The 16056-nt window shown below is 38.9% G+C and overlaps 1 protein-coding gene across 1 annotated transcript in view; it reads left to right on the forward strand.

The window, feature by feature from the left end:
* The first annotated feature begins 3333 nt into the window (after positions 1-3333).
* LOC143866392 (uncharacterized) overlaps positions 3334-16056 on the forward strand; it is a 56842-nt gene continuing 44119 nt past the window's right edge. Inside the window, exon 1 of the mRNA XM_077375960.1 lies at positions 3334-4074. Within this exon, the coding sequence (XP_077232075.1) occupies positions 3618-4074 (457 nt within the window). The 5' untranslated portion in view covers positions 3334-3617. The remainder of the gene's footprint in view (positions 4075-16056) is intronic.

Genomic DNA, 16056 nt, shown 5'->3' on the forward strand with positions numbered 1-16056 from the left:
TATAGCAACCGTAGGCACATCCGTTGGCACTTCTAGGTTTCAAAAAGAGTGAAGAAATACCGTGATTCCTATATGAATCAGTTTCACCACATTGAGATCCTTTGTAAATACTCTCCATCCAAATTGCAAGCCAATCCAAATCCCAACAGTGAGGAACAGTCCCAGAACCACACTCAACTGCAAAATAGAACATACTTAGTATTTTCAGAAAATATAAGGACAAAAAATTTCTGATCAATTGCGAATAATTAACACAGAAAATAATTACCTAAATAATAAAACAGAGAGACAGAGATTGTGTAGAACTATTTCTGTTTGAAAAGCACTATACCTGCAGAACTCGTGATACGGTAGCCATTGCCTTTTCATAATCTTTTCTAGCGAAAGCACTAGCAAGTATTGCCTGCAAAGAACCTAAATGTGTTAAACTTGGATAGGAATGTTCCAATTTTATGCTAGCTAAATTGGGTTACTCCATAACAAGTTTTGACTTTGAAAGTTCGGGATCTCCTAAAATAACTGATTGAGAAACATCTCCTAAATTCCCTGACACAGAAAGATTCCAAGAATTCCTTGTAATCCTGTATCCATCTACGGATTGGCAGTTCTGTAATCCTCAATGTTGTCTCGTCAACTTCCTCAATGATCCCAGTGATGGTGTAAGATTCCTTTGTTGTCGATTTCTCAATTGTTCCCTGATTTGTGTCAAAACATTCTACTGTTTAACATTACTGAAGAAATTAGTCGAGGATAAGGGAGGGTGACCTTGAATCCTTTGTACCATGGATACATGGGCTGCACTGGCTCGCCATTTAACAACCTTTTCAAATTTGCAACAATATCTCATGGGTTGTAATTCGGAATGTAGGAGCTCCAACCAGTTCCAGATTGTAAAGGAGGCTATGTGGAAGACTTTAACGCTTTTTCAGGTCCCAAGGGTTTGAATTATCCTAAGGGGGTGCGAATTTATCATTTCCCAAGAAAAAAATGGAAATATAAATCAATAAAAAACCCCAATCTTTTTTCTCTTTTTCACTAACTTCATTGATAGCCCCACTCAAAGAAGGCTACTAATATTCGCACTGCCATGTTTTTATAATTGCATTAACTTATCTTGTCTTTTATTATTGGGTTTTGTTAATGAGAGGGCACTCTTTTAGGTGCTTTGGAAAAGAAATTTTGCAATCATTTTTCACGTTGTTTGACACTTTTACAAATGTTTTTTTGAATTTTCTATCAAAAAGATGTGTAAAATTTCTTTTCCAAAGCACCGTAGGGCAGTCTTAACAAAACCCTTTATTATTTTAACAGCTGTCAAACTTAATTACAGTTCCCAAAGAATCTTTTTTTAATAGGTAAGCTGGGTTTCCAACCTCTAAACTCATGGTTGAGATACAAATCCTCAACCACTAGGCTACAAGTTTACCCCCTTGTTCCCATGTGGGTTCAATAGATTGTCCATCTTCATTCAAATAGTCGAGAAGCATATCATCATCTTTGGGGAACAAAAATCTTGAACAAAAATCTTAGAATAAATAGTCAAAGTTATTTATGTCTCAATTTATGATCATAGTTATTTAATTCATGAACAGATTTCAGGACCATTAGAAGGTATAGGAAATGGACAAGAGCTGGTTGAATAAACAAAGGTATAACACGAATCATAGGCCTAGTAAAATTTCCAAATCTCGTTCAATTTTAATCGGTATAATTTTAATAGTTAATGTAAGAGTTACTGGATTGTATAGAAACATCAACTGTAGTGGATCATACTGTGGACATTGGTGTCCTGCAAACTGCTAATTGCTAGTTTTTTTTTTGAATCATTAATTTTTATATATATTAATTTATATGTTTTATGTTTGTAGGTTAAATTGTTGAATGGAAAATGAAGATGGAGTTCGAGGAGAGGATGACCTTGATGTTATTTTGTAGTTGATGAATTTCAAACAATGTTTAATTTTGTCAAGTCTAGCTAGTTGAGGGAGCAATTTGAAGACATTTGTTATTTTGTAGTTTTGTATTTTGAACAATGTGGAAGATAATTTCAACGACATTGAAAATTGTGGTTTTAAAGATCATCAATTAAAGCAGTGAACTTTTTATAATTGTGTATAATGTTGTGGATGATTATATGCAATTTTGATGTAATCTATTGTGTGTGGAATATAAAAGTACAGGTACAACAGATCACAGGTGGAATTATATTGATGCACTTTAGAAAAAAGAATATCCCTACAGTTTTTATGACATTCTGTATGGATAAGCACATTTTCCCTACGGATTGTTGTGAAACTCCGTAGGGACAAGTCTATCCCTATCGAATTTAAAATAATAACAGTAGGGAAAAGTTTATTTCCAAAAGAGATTATTTGAAACTTCTGTAGGGAAAGTTGGCTTATCCCTACGGATTTCATATTAAATACAGTAGGCAAATGTAGATTTCCCTATGGAATAAATTGGCATATCCCTACGGAGTTTGTTTGGAATTCTGTAGGGATATATATTTTTTCCCTACGGGAAAATTGGATTAACCTTACTAAAAATTTGATTTTCCCTACCGAAAAATGGAATTTCCCTACAGAAAAAGTGTATTATCCCTACGGACAAATATGTAGGGAAAATAGGGCATTTCCCTACTGTGGTCATTAATGCCCGTAGGGACAAATCTATGTTAGTCCCTACGGAGTAATCCGTAGGCAACAGTTCTATAGCCCTACGGATTATGACATCCGTAGGCAAAAGTCTTTCCCTACCCCTGATAAGGCTACTGAAGCTGCGCACCAAGAATTCCGTAGGTAAAAGCCTTTCCCTACAGATTTGGGTAGTTGTCCCTACGGATTTTGCCGTAGGGAAATCCCTGTTTTGTTGTAGTGCTTGCTGAGATCAGGCACTTGGATTTGAGCTTAGGAGATTTCTTGCTTTCTTTCATTATTCCAGTTAGAGACTTTTGTTACTTTTAAGGTGATTGTCGTCGAATAAGGATTGTTTGGATTTAGACTTATGGACCTATATATGTATTTCATTTGAGCTTTAATTGAGACTAAAATTTCCACATTTATTAGCCGCTCTGAATGTTGGGAATAGTTGATTGTAAAGGAGCCTTGCATGCTTGTAGGGGCGACCCTATGGGCGTGTTGTGGCTGTCACGTGTGCCTTACGTCACCAACCTAGGCCTATCACTTTCGCTGTCCCTTCAGCTCTGTCTTGATGCAGTGCTTTCTAAAAAAAAAACAAGAAAAGTGGGGTCGTTTTGGTCAAAATTTCTTTATTGACACCGCGTTTTGGTACAAATTTTCTTTTTTTAACCACCATATCTACAATCCAAATTTTTTTTATCTTTCTATCCGGCAAATTATAGACTTGGGATCTCGGAAATGGATCGGAGGCCTTAGGAGGAAACTCTGACGGGCGGCATACCCCCTTTCGGAGTTCCTCACTAGGCCTCTCTTTCGTTGTCCCTTCGCCTCTGTTCTATTGCAGTGAAAATAGAAAAACAAGAAAAGTGGGGTGGTTTGTCAAAGTCTCTTTAGACTAAGTTTCTTCTTTTTAAACACAATCTTTGCAGCCCAATCCTTTTTTTTTTGTTATCTTTCTCTCCAGCAAATTTTAGACTTATGAACTCTCAAATGGATCGGAGGGTTTATGCGGCAACTCTGAGGGGCGACGTGCCGACCTTTCTGAGTCTCGTTCGAGAAAACCCGGATGTCCTCGAACAAGTGTCATCAAACACCGTGTTGCACATTGCATCGAGGTGTGGACATTTCGAACTGGTATCGGAGATCATTAGATTAACGCCCAATATGCTTTCGGCGGAGAATGAGAAGATGGAGACACCACTGCATGAGGCATCTTGGGAGGGGCATGTCCAAGTGGTGGTACTACTGTTAGAGACCGATCCTTGGATCGCATATAAACTAAACCGCAAGAACGAAAGCGCTCTCTTTGCAGCTTCAGCTCATGGGCACTTGGAAGTGGTGAAACATCTTTTGATCAAGTTCACAATGCTTCTTATGTCCGAAGAGGACGATGCGTCAACTTCTCTTCATGTGGCTGCTGCTGGAGGATATACAGGTAACATTACAACCTTGTTGGTTGTTTGTATATCATGGAATTTATTAAAGCTTCCCGAGTCAATCGCCCAAATGAACTGAGTCAACTCTCTTTTACTGTGACAGAGTACTTATCCAAGAAACTGGTATTTTTAAAGTTGGGATTGGATGAGAACTCAGCCACGGTAAATTGAATGTTCACTCGTGCAAGTAGGGGTGTAAACGAGCCGAGCCGAGCCGAGCCGAGCCGAGCTTGGCCAGGCTCGGCTCGGCTCATTAAGCTCAAAAGCTCGGGCTCGGGCTCGGCTCGGCCAGGCTCGCGAGCGGCTCATGAGCCTTACCGAGCTCGGGTTATATTAAGTTCACACCGCTCATCTTCCCTGGACAGCCCTATCTAGTGTAATTTGACTACTTTTTTTACACTGTGGGGGGTGGTCCAAGTAACAAATGGGGTTCCAAAAATGAAGTGACATATTTTGCCTCCCCCTTTCACTCCCTGGATAACCCTTTTAGTGTATATATTAATATATATATATATATATATATATATATATATATATATATATATATATATATATATATATATATATATATATATATATATATGAGAGAACATTTCCTACACACTTGTGTAGGTAAGTTACCTACACACTAGCTTAAAATACAGTGGGGGCCCACATTGTTTGGGTGATCCAAACCATTCATTTGAATGGTCCTCATAGAGATAGGGTGTCCACAAAAAATCAGATCCATAGGATCATCCCAACCCTACGATTTGTGGAGGTAAAATGGACGTGTATAAACCTTCACAAATTAGTCCATTTTTTGCCTCCATAGTTTGAATGGTTGGGATGATCCTATGGATCTGATTTTTTGTGGACACCCTATCTATGTGAGGACCATTCAAATGAATGGTTTGGATCACCCAAACAATGTGGGCCCCCACTGTATTTTAAGCTAGTGTGTAGGTAACTTACCTACACAAGTGTGTAGGAAATGTTTTCTCTCTCTCTCTCTCTCTCTATATATATATATATATATATATATATATATATATATATATAGAGAGAGAGAGAGAGAGAGAGAGAGAGAACGTTTCCTGCACACTGGCGTAGGTAAGGTTCCAACGCACTACTTAACAGCCACCAGATCAAAGCTATCCTAGCCATTCATTCAAAAGAAAATGAAATGGGGGAGAAAACCTAAACGAAAACCCAGAGTGCGTCTCTCTCCCTCCCCTCACTGGTTTTCTCTGCAAAGAGCTCTCTCCCTCTCTGCAAACGGCTCTCTCCCTCTCGCGGTTTAGTTTCCCTCCCTCTGCAAACCACGGGATCTCTGCAAACCACCGGATCTCTCCTTCCTCTCCCTGGAACGCCTCTCGCCACCACAGGTATTTCATCTCTCACTCCCTCCCTCTCTCTCTCTCATATTTTCTCTCTCTCTCTCTCTCTCTCTCTCTCTCTCTCTCTCTCTCTTTCTCATTTTCTCTGCAAATGAAAAGGGTTTGGATGGACTTTCATTTTCTCTTTCCTTTTCTTCGATCGATTTCTGTCTCCATTGATGGACGTTCTGGAGAATTTGTGCGCTGAGAATTTGTGCGCGGAGATCGAATTTCGTTTTCTTTTTATTTCCGATTTGATTTTCTCATATTCTCATACATTTGTTATTTGATTCCATTTTCTGCCTTTTCTAGGGCTTATGATTTGCTCTCTCTCTCTCTCTCTCTCTCATTTTCTCTGCAAATGAAAAGGGTTTGGATGGGTTTCTTTTTTTCTTTTTTCAGAATGGGCTTTGCAGAGAGACCTACGGTATGGAGAGAAAAAAATTGATAAGAAAGGTTCTTAAAGGGGTTTTTAACAGGGAAGAGGATGAGTTGTTGATGAGATGAATGGGGTTTTTAAAAGGGTTTTCAGGGAGGATGAATGGGGTTTTCAGAATGGGCTCGAATTCCACTTCAGGCCTCTTGACCATGTCTTCGCTGTCATCACAAGATCGTTGGGATTGGGCTGAAGGAAATTCCATTCTGAATTTTGGAGGGATTGGGCTGAAGGAAATTCGATTCTCAATATCCAAAACAAACAGGGCAAGGAGTTTAAGTATAGATTTTATTGGGTTTTGTGGTCTGGCATGTAATTGTGTTGTTTGTGAAGCTATGAAATGTCATTGACAATTTCCACTTAACATATTTTGTTCAATCATTCAAAAGTCTTCTGCTTTATTTATTTTGTTGGGTCTTGTTTATTATGTGTTGCAGAAAATATTTTGTTCAATCATTCAAAAGTCTTTTGCTTTATTTATTTTGTTAACAGTTTTGTAGAATGCAAACTTTCTAGTTCTTTCTTCATTTCTTCTTTACTTTTCAGGGGTTTTACATTATCTCTCCATACATTGCCATTGCATTCATCTGTTGATTTAATTTATGAAATTCTAATCAGCTGTCTTATTCGTTTTAATAGTTAATTTTGTTTGATGTTTCTAGGTTCGATCTTTGGTTTACTCGTTGACTTGATGTTTTTTACGTAATGGATCCGTTAGGGCTATCTATTGTAGAGGTCGACGCAAATGGGTTAATTCCGCTTGATGATACGTTGTCGCAAGCCGACGGATTATATGTGGCTGAGGGTAATATATTAGAGTTGGTTGATGACGAAGAATGTCAAGAGGCTTCAGTTGAAGTTGGTAGTGGTGACGGATGTTGTGATGGTTTGGAGACGCCTATTAAGGAGGATTGTGGGAGCATAGGAGCTAACAAACCATTTGAAGGCCAGCTTTTTGATAACTGTGAAGATGCATATGAATTCTATAATCTTTATGCTTTGGCTACAGGTTTTGGAATCAGAAAATGGAGGACCAATAAGTCGATGAAGACAGGGGAACCTATACGGAAGAGTTATGTTTGTGATAAAGAGGGGAGGAAAAATGAGAATGAGAAGAGAGATATTGATAGGGAAGTGAAGCGACGTCGAATTGTAAGAGAGGGGTGTGAGGCAAAGATGGATATCAAGTTGACAAAAGATGGGAAATGGGAAGTGAGATGTTTTGTACAGGATCATTGTCATGATCTTACTTCTCCTAACAAAGCACGTTTGCATCATTCGCATACTACATTCCATAAGAAAGCATCATGTAAGAATTTGATGGACAAAATGCGTAGTGAAGGGTTTGGGCCTATTACCATTGCAAGGGCAATTAATATTGCATCCGGTGCTTCATGTTCTGATATCACAACAGATCAGGTGTCGTCTCATTTGAGAAAACAAAGAAGTAACAATATGGGGAAAGAAGCTGTCACAGTAGTAAATTGGTTCCAACAAAAACGAGCAGAAGATCCGGATTTTCAGTTTGCCGTGGAGGTAGATGTTGAGGGCAACTTGAGATCGATGTTTTGGGCGGATTCCAGAGCGAGAGAGGCATACCTAACCTTCAGTGATGTAATTGTATTTGATGTCACGTACAAAACAAACAGGTACAGGATGCCATTTGCACCATTTACCGGAGTGAACCACCACAGACAGTCTGCACTATTTGGGTGTGCCCTACTAGCAGATGAGAGGGAAGAGACATTCATTTGGTTGTTTAGGGTGTGGTTAAAATGCATGTTTGGCAAGGCTCCTGGTTGTATCATAACTGATATGGATGTGGCCATGCGAAATGCGATTAAGATTGATTTTCCAAATACTAGACATCGCTTTTGTAAGTGGCATATCGATAGGCATCTAGTTGAGCATGTTCCAGCCATGAGAGAGGAAGACAGTGACTTTGCAAAGGCCTACCATCATTGGTTTTATAGGAAATATAAAATAGACAGTGAGAGGGAATGGAGAACTTTAGTGGAGAAATATAAAATTGACGAAAGAAGTTGGTTAGGTAAGATGTGGGATTTACGATCGCACTGGGTTCCTGCTTATTTTAGAGACACATTCATTGCTGGAATGACCTCTAGTTCCCGTAGTGAAAGCATTAATGCTTTCTTCGATGGATTTGTTAATCAGAGTACCACTTTACAAGAATTCGTGGTACAATATGAAAAGGCCGTTGTGGATCGCAGGAAAAGGGAAGCTGAAGAAGATTGGAGGACGAAATCATCACGTGCTGTATTGAGGACAAAGAGCACATTGGAAGCAGATGCTGCAAAGTATTATACCAGGGTAATTTTTGACATGTTCCAACTTGAGTTTCTAGCCAGTATTGATTGTTGGGAGGACATAGAGAGTGAGAATGGGAACATGACGGAATACAAGGTAGGAATGCGAAATGAGGAGGAGTGGCGAAGGTACAAGGTTGTATATGATGCATCTGAAGGTGTTAATGCTACTTGTGAGTGTGCAATGTTTGAAACCCAAGGAATTTTATGCAAACACATACTTCGCGTAATGGATATGAGGCGTTTATGTACCTTTCCCGAGCGATATCTCTTAAATAGGTGGACAATTGGGGCAAGATATCGAGTGAATGTTTTGGAGTCTACAAGTAAAGGCGATAGTAACGAAGTAACTCCATTTGAGAAATGGTGTATTACATCAAAGGTTCAAAGAGTACTAGACGAACATCCGAGAAAAAAGAGTATTTCTAAGAAGATTGAAGAAGACTTAAATATATGGTTGGCGGAATGTGAACAGTCAAAGAAAGACAGAGAGATTGTCTTGGAAAGCAGTGGTAGCCAAGTACAGTCCAATCATCTGATTGAAACATCCGAGATATTTATTCACGACCCCAAAGTTGTGAGGACTAAGGGTCGACCAAAAAATGCTACAAGGTTTAAATCTTCATTAGAGGTGTCACAATCTCAACCCAAGCCAAGGACGTGTAAAAAATGTGGAGGAAAAGGGCATTATGCGAGCACGTGCAAAAACAGACCCAAGGGTGACGATGATGGAGAGAATTTGAGTGGGCATTGAGGTAATCAAGATTATTGTAATTTCATTACATTTTATATTTGTCATTATTCAATTTGTTTCTTCATGTAGCTTTCTTCATGCAATGTATTTGTCATTATGCATTCCATATAATTTTGATTCATCTGGAATGCTCACTTTAAACTCTCATGCAGTTCACCTGTACTGTACTAAGAAGCCATGCAAAATTACTCTCTTCAGTTGGTGAGTGCAACTCTATCATCAAAACTATTCTCTTTCTACGAGTACTCATTTCACTTCATTTCTCTTACAGTTGTTTTTTATTGACAGGCTTGGACATTGTTTTTACTCGTACTTGATCATGGGATGCATGGAGTTGAGGACTTCTCATGAAAGATTAGATGTAGAGTGGTTCAAGAAGATGTGTTATTTGTGTGTTTTTTTTATGGTTTTGAACATACATGGTTTGCAACAGATGGTTTTGAACTTATTTGTATCCCAGGAATTGGTTTGTTATTTGTATTGTGATTTTAGATACATAAAATTTTCTCCCTGTTACATGATATATTTTGTTTTTTTCAGTCCCACCTCAGGTTGTACAACTTAATATTGTTTGAATGCCAGGGAAACAACTGATGCTCCAGGTTGCAAACTGTAGGTGGCAGACTTCCAAATATGTATTTTCTGGTGAAACTACAGGCACAATATTGACTTTTCTGGGACTGATTCTCCTGGGAGCTTGCAAGTTGTTTATGGTCCATTGTTGCATCAGTAAAGAGTAGTAAAGTGTCATAAGAACTACCAAATCTGCATGTTTCATCAAATTCTGTCCTCTGTGAATTATTTTCATTGAGATTTGGGGGCATTTACGTGTATATTAGATAAACCTGTAATATAGAAAAATCCAACCTGTTTGTCACCCTTGATGATGTGTGCATTAAAAGTTTCATCACCCTTGTTTTGCCTGGGTCAACGGCATATTGAAATGATTAGAAGGGCTTTGAGTTGTCACCCATTCATCTCGCATAAGGTAATAACAACCACTAAAAAATGTTTAACATTGCCCCACATGCAGACTTGATTCGTTTGAGAGCAATACAGATTTAGACATTCACGTTGGGAACTCTGGACTTGAGTTTCCCTAAAACTTCCATTTACTATCAAATAAGTGGATCACCCTGTGTTTAATATTCTTGTAAGGCTATTCGGTTCTTAACAAGTGCACCACACCACAGGAAGTAAGCTTCATGGGAAACGTGTGTAAGCTTTTGTCCTGAAGCATACACTTACTACACCAGGCTTCTTATTCTTTGTGGCTATGAGGTTCTGGCTTGGAATTTAGAATGGTTTTCCTAAATATGACCACACTTCAATAATTAAGGGGGCCCTCACTTTGACATTTTGTTTGAGAAATTTGCGGGAAAGCTGGCCAACACTTGCCAAGTGGAGAGATTATATCACCTTACAAGTGTGCTACTTGTGACAAACATCATTCTAAAATACAAAACTTGAGGGAAAGCCGGCCAACACTTGAAGACAAAAACTTAAAAGACAAGATGGTTTCAGAAATTTTCAAATTGTGGTTGTAGATTACAAAAGAGACAATCCTACTTCCAGGTTCTAACCAAATTACCTACCAAATCATTTTCAAATTACATAGAAATGGAAATTGCACACTACTACCAATCTTGTATGTAGTCAATCCCACGTATTCATCTTCTACAATCCCACACATTCACTTTGACATATAAAAAAGGAAAAAGGAAAAACACACTGCAACTACAAGTACTTTATTCCAATCATTTCCATTCTCTTTTACTGCCAAGCGTTGGATGACGACCTTCAATTTGGAAACCTTTCCCTTCATCTGTTGCATTAACCCCTTCAACTCAGATACCTCATCCTTCAATTTGGAAACCTCTCCCTTCGTCTGTTGCATTAACCCCTCCAACTCAGATACCTCATCCTTCAACCTTCGCAGACGATTGAATTCCCTCTGGGGCCCAAATTCGCGACCGGATAAAACATCCTCCAACCATACAAAATAAGAGCACCTCCAAGTGATACCATCCTGCGTGTTTTATAAATGTTAGAAATTAGAAATTGCTACAAACAAAATTTCACTCAAACAATGTCTACTTACATTGAAGTGGCAAGAGTAGAAGACCCTCTCTTGGTTATCGTTGATATCCGTATCGGTTATCTTCAAAGTGGCTTTCTTCTTACAATGACATTTTAGTGTGGGTATTCTGAAAAAATTTGACCTTCCATCACTATTTGTAGAGGAAGCCATTATTTTCTTTTCTCAACCTGCATCAGAAAGTAACATCAAGAAACACATAGCATAATGAGAAATTACAATGATTATAAAAAGATGCCAAAAGTATTTTCAGTTACCCCCTGTGGTTTCAATTTGTATAAGGTAGGAACCCTCAGTTGACTGTTCGTCCACGGTTCAACTGAGGGGGCCTACATTAGGGGTTAAGTTGAATGTGTCAGAAGCCATAGGGGGTCTAAGTGTATTTTTCCCTAAAAAGAAAACATACTACAGCTACTGTTGTTTCTCGTAAACAACCATTAATAATTAACTGAAACCTCATCATGCTCACAACCTCATCATGCTCAGAACCTACAATACAGCCTAATTAAGGGGGGCCTCACTTTGACATTTTGTCATACAATCACCATGCCATTTAAGACTTTCCAAGAATGAGGTACAAATTGGTGAAAGCCCATCACAATACAAACTGGTTGAAGACTATACACTACAAAAAAAAATTCCACAGAAGTGATTGTTGATTCCCTATGGTGATTTATCAATTGTTTGAAATGGGAAATAAAAAATGGAACCTCCTGATAGCTTTTGTGTCAACATCAAAGCACTGCATTCAGTAATTACTGTGAAATTTTTAAGCAGATCAAATTTCAGCTCACCCCTTGCAGTTCCCTGGTTCAATGCATTTCCCAGTGAAAGAATTGTCTGCATGATTCTCTTCAATTTGGCAGATTTTCTGACCTGATGATCGCAAGACTTTCAATGGAATATGAGATGCCAATCTTTGACAAGACCATAGAATTAAAGCAAGGAAAAATAAGTAGGATAAAGACTTGCCTCTTCCGCTGCAGAATTTACAATGTTCAGACTCTTACTAAGGTCAGACACCTGAAATGAAGAGCAAGAGCAGAACAGACGAAATTTAGTAATAAGATTTTACAAGGAAAAATACCTATGAAACTGGGTTTATGGTTTCCACTAACCTGGGAAGAAAACTGAATCTTGAAAGAGAATACTCTAAGTTTAGATTCTGAAAAAAGAAAAAAAGAAACCCATCCAAACCCTTTTCATTTGCAGAGAAAATGAGAGAGAGAGAGAGAGAGAGAGAGAGAGAGAGAGAGAGAGAGAGAGAGAGAGAGAGAGCAAATCATAAGCCCTAGAAAAGGCAGAAAATGGAATCAAATAACAAATGTATGAGAATATGAGAAAATCAAATCGGAAATAAAAAGAAAACGAAATTCGATCTCCGCGCACAAATTCTCAGCGCACAAATTCTCCAGAACGTCCATCAATGGAGACAGAAATCGATCGAAGAAAAGGAAAGAGAAAACGAAAGTCCATCCAAACCCTTTTCATTTGCAGAGAGAGAGAGAGAGAGAGAGAGAGAGAGAGAGAGAGAGAGAGAGAGAGAGAGAGAGAGAGAGAGAGAGAGGGAGGGAGTGAGAGATGAAATACCTGTGGTGGCGAGAGGCGTTCCAGGGAGAGGGAGGAGAGATCGGTGGTTTGCAGAGATCCCGTGGTTTGCAGAGGGAGGGAAACTAAACCGCGAGAGGGAGAGAGCCGTTTGCAGAGAGGGAGAGAGCTCTTTGCAGAGAAAACCAGTGAGGGGAGGGAGAGAGACGCACTCTGGGTTTTCGTTTAGGTTTTCTCCCCCATTTCATTTTCTTTTGAATGAACGGCTAGGATAGCTTTGATCTGGTGGCTGTTAAGTAGTGCGTTGGAACCTTACCTACGCCAGTGTGCAGGAAACGTTCTCTCATATATATATATATATATATATATATATATATATATATATATATATATATATATATTTAAATATATTAAATTCTTAACGAGCCGAGCCGAGCCTGGCCTAAATCGGGCTCGGCTCGTTAAGCTTAACGAGCCTGGCAAGCCGGCTCGGCTCAGCTCGTTAAGGATTCGAGCCGAGCTTTTTTCGAGCCGAGCTCGAGCGAGCTTCCGAGCCCGAGCCAAAATTGACACCCTTACGTGCAAGTCAATGATTTGATAAGATAAAGTAATCGGCATTTGTTACGCAATTTCACATGAGGTTATAGGTTTTTTGTCCGAGACACCCTCATCCCCTTTGGCATTACATGTGCCATAATTTTTATTTTTATTTTTATTTTTATTTTTTTGTGGAAAAATGATCTAAAGACTGCATGGAATTTCTAAAATTGTACATGAATGGTGGTTGAATTCTGATTACCTACTTTATGGTGCCGTACAGTCAAAAGAGAATTCTACCCTCAAATGCAAAGAGGCCATAGAAAAATGTGGAAAGTGATATTTACGCCCTTTTGATCACCAGGGACACTGGTAGGGCTGCAACTCGGGTCGGGTTTTGGAGAACCCAACCTTACCCAAGAAATATCTCGGGTCGGGTTTTTTCACGTTGACGCAATTTTTTAAGGAAAATTCTTGTTTCGCAAGGCAACTCAACTCATAGAAGCAGAAATTACACTCACATTACACTTGAATCAAACAATGATGTAATTACACTCACATTACACTTGAATCAAACAATGCTGTAATCAAACAATGTTGTAATTACAATCAAACAATGCTGAATCAAACACTTGAATCAACTCAAATCATAGAAGCAGAAATTACACTCACATTACACTTGAATCAAACAATGATGTAATTACACTCACATTACACTTGAATCAAACAATGCTGTAATCAAACAATGTTGTAATTACAATCAAACAATGCTGGATCAAACACTTGAATCAACTCAACTCATAGAAGCAGAAATTACACTCACATACAATAACCGTGGGTGCGTGGGTTTTCACTTTTAACTTTTAACTAACAATAGAAAAAAATGTACATACTATAACTTATGTAACTCGGGTCGGGTCGGGTTGGGCCCCTTCAAACCCGGCTCGACCCGAGATTCATGCGGGCTTTTGAATGCTCAACCCGGCTCGACCTGAAACCCATGAAACCTGAACCCAACCCAGGCTATTTTCGGGTCGGGTCGATGCGGGTCGGGTAAAACCCGGCTCAAGTTGCAGCCCTACAAAAAAGGGTCTAATGTACTTGATGTCAGAAAAATCCAGGGGCTTTGATTGCAACGTACACCATCAATGGGCGTCCCTGGTGATAAAAAAGGGCGTATATATCATTTCTATTTTTTCTTACTTCTTCTAATCTTCAAAAGAGGTGGAAGAAAAGGGAAAATGACAAAAAAATATGGATTTTTTCCCTGAAATATCATGTTAGAAGGGGTGTTTTCTAAATGACCAAAGAAAGGTAAAGTTAACTACTTTTTCCACTGATGACAGAAATGCCCCTTAAAGTCATTTCAACCACTTTTCACTTTTGCTTTATATTTTATACAAGGAAGTGATGTATCTGCCCCCTTTTTTACTTGCGACAGCCCCGTCTAGTGTATTTATGAATTCACGTTCACCCCAAGTAAGAATAGGGGGCGGATATATCATTTCACTTTTACTTTACATTTTACACCGTACCGTGGAAGTAATATATTGGCGCCAACCCCCTCTAGTGTATTTATGAATTCTCTTATACACTATAGGTGCTGTCCCAAGTAAAAATAGGGGGTGAATATATCATTTCACTTTAGTTTATTTATCTTATGCGTGCATAAGATAAAGCAAGCACTTGGTTGTACCATTTTCAGAGACCCTGCAAGGATAAGAAAAGCTTATATACCATTTAAGATAGTTTGAACTACTATGGAGACACTATGACTTTATGAACCACTATTAGCCACTAACCACTAATTAGGCCCTCTTAAACACTACGGACCACTAATTACACCCCCCTCTGAACCACTAATTAGACATTTTAAACCACTATGAACCACTAATTACACCTTCTGAACCACTATTTTACCCTCTGAGCCACTATGAACCACTCATTAGACCCTATGAAGCACTATGAACCACTAATTACACCCTATGAACCACTATTTGACCCTCTAAACCACTAATTACACCCTCTAAACCAATATGAACCACTAATTACACCCTTTGAATTGGTTCAGAAGGGCCAAATAGTGGTTTAGAAGGCCTAATTATTGGTTCATAGTGGTTCAGAGGGTCAAATGGTGGTTCAGAGGGTGTAATTAGTGGTTCATAGTAGTTCAGAGGGTCTAATTAGTAGTTTATACTGGTTTAAAGGGTAAAATAGTGGTTCAGAGGGTCTAATTAGTTGTTCAGAGGGTCAAATAGTGTTTCAGAGCGTCTAATTAATGGTTCATGTAGACACCCCATTTTGACTAAGCCCTAAACATCTGTAGACACCCCATTTTGACTAAGCCCTAAACCTTCCCGGCTCGTGCCAAAATCTATCCGAATCTCAGCATTAGGGTTCCAAACTTCACCCTAGGCTAGATGAGGGTTTCTTCTAACCCCCTGCAAAATTTCATCGAGATCGGAGCTCGTTTGCCTAGTAAATGGACCGAAATAGTGTGTGTAGTGCAAATGAGGGGGTGGCCCACTAGGTTTTCATTTTACCCTAAAAAAACTTGTATTTTAGGGAAAATTCAAGTTATCCAAAGACCCTAAGTACCCATGAATACATTTTTGGAAACCTTAAGACCCCAGAAAAATCCCTGCAAAATTCCAGAAAGATCCGACGAAAAAATTCGAAAAAGACAAGCGGAGTTAGTGCAGTTATCATGCAAGGGGGTGATTTAGCCAGTCAGAGTCGCGCATTTGTACGCTTATCAATTAGGGTGCGGATATCGGTTCGAAAAAATGTCTATAAATAGCTCATTAACCCTCATTTATAAAAAAAAGGAAGAGATATTCGTTTAGAGAGAGAGAGTCTGAGAGAAAGCTTAGAGAGAGAGAGTAGATCTGGCTCATCTTCGTCTTCTCCGGTCGAACTCCGG

This window comes from Tasmannia lanceolata, unplaced genomic scaffold (assembly GCF_043159265.1).
Source record: "Tasmannia lanceolata isolate RefF3 unplaced genomic scaffold, GAP_Taslan_0.1 ptg000003l, whole genome shotgun sequence".
In the NCBI taxonomy this organism is placed as follows: domain Eukaryota; kingdom Viridiplantae; phylum Streptophyta; class Magnoliopsida; order Canellales; family Winteraceae; genus Tasmannia; species Tasmannia lanceolata.